At 38.1% G+C, this 1,122-nt stretch overlaps 1 protein-coding gene across 1 annotated transcript in view; it reads right to left on the bottom strand.

Annotated features, from left to right (window-relative positions):
- Window positions 1–16: 16 nt before the first annotated feature.
- The window catches only part of LOC108377629 (uncharacterized), a gene marked incomplete at its 3' end in the record, with an annotated part of 15,582 nt that continues 14,476 nt past the window's right edge, over window positions 17–1,122 (bottom strand). The window contains exons 3-4 of the mRNA XM_017633899.1: window positions 233–527; window positions 17–137 (exon numbers count right to left, since the gene is read on the bottom strand). Coding sequence (XP_017489388.1) covers window positions 17–137; window positions 233–527 — 416 coding nt within the window. The remainder of the gene's footprint in view (window positions 138–232; window positions 528–1,122) is intronic.

The raw sequence follows: 1,122 nt of genomic DNA, 5'->3' as shown, positions 1-1,122 counted from the left end.
AGAGGTGTTTCGCAGCGGAATATTTTTGTATAATTGATAGATCGATGCGTTGTGAAGCGTCGTGAAAGATCATTACCAGATATAACAGTATACCGTCGTTATTGATGAGTTCCAATGGCTTAGTCTTTACGCGATTCCTATGCAGAAGAAACCACAACCATTATCAATGGATTAAATTGAATTAAGCTAGGCCGAATATGTTATCTGAAGGGATTTGTAATGCTCTACCTACCTCAATGTTATGTACGAAGTGCCACAATCACTTAAATCGCGCAGTATGTCACCCGAATAACCGGAAGAGGTCTTATTCTCGAAATACACATAGACGACTTTCGTATGAAAACTGCACAAAATGTCGCTGGCGTTCTCAATTAGTGGCACATCTATTGCAGAATTAACCGCAAGTAGACCTTCGGCCATCGACGGAGTTTTGGAAATCCAAACCGCGAAAATGCCGATGAGAGAATACAGCAACGATAGTGGCATTGCGCCCAGACGAGTAGAGTTATGCGGAGCAAATGTGGACGCTTAGTTGGTGGTCGATTGTTTTTATAGATATAGACATATCCCAGCTGGTGACCAAAATGAAAATGCATTAATGGAATATTTTTCACAAATACACTTACACAAGAGCCAGATATCGCGCGTGTGTGTGTGTGAGTGTATTATATGCATTTGGCTTATTGGAGCTGATGAAAGCTAATGCCATGATTAATTTCATTAATGTAATCCATTTATTTTGCATTTGACAGTTGATGGTTTGGTTATTTATTTTTAGAGCCATTTGCTGCAACAATTGCCGGCGAGTTCGCGCCGTATCGTAGAACAAACTGTAGGTCATTTGGAAAATGTGGCAGGATGGCAAATATTGTTGCTGCCGGTTGAACTCTGTTTATTTAATGTTGCGATAAGCAACGGAACATTACTTAACATGCATTTAAAATTATATAATTGTAATGTATGGCAAAGGTTGTGTTGTGAGTTGTGGCAACAAACACATGCAAACAACAAACAAATTTCATTTATTGCATACATACATACATACATACATACGTGAGTATGTACACAAACTTGCTTGAAAACGTTAATGCGAACTAAATATTTTACAAGAAATTAATATTA

The sequence above is a fragment of the Rhagoletis zephyria genome, unplaced genomic scaffold (genome assembly GCF_001687245.7).
Source record: "Rhagoletis zephyria isolate East Lansing unplaced genomic scaffold, Rhagoletis_zephyria_1.1 Rzeph_scaffold_12426, whole genome shotgun sequence".
NCBI lineage: Eukaryota > Metazoa > Arthropoda > Insecta > Diptera > Tephritidae > Rhagoletis > Rhagoletis zephyria.
This window is presented reverse-complemented; position numbering and strand designations above follow the sequence as displayed.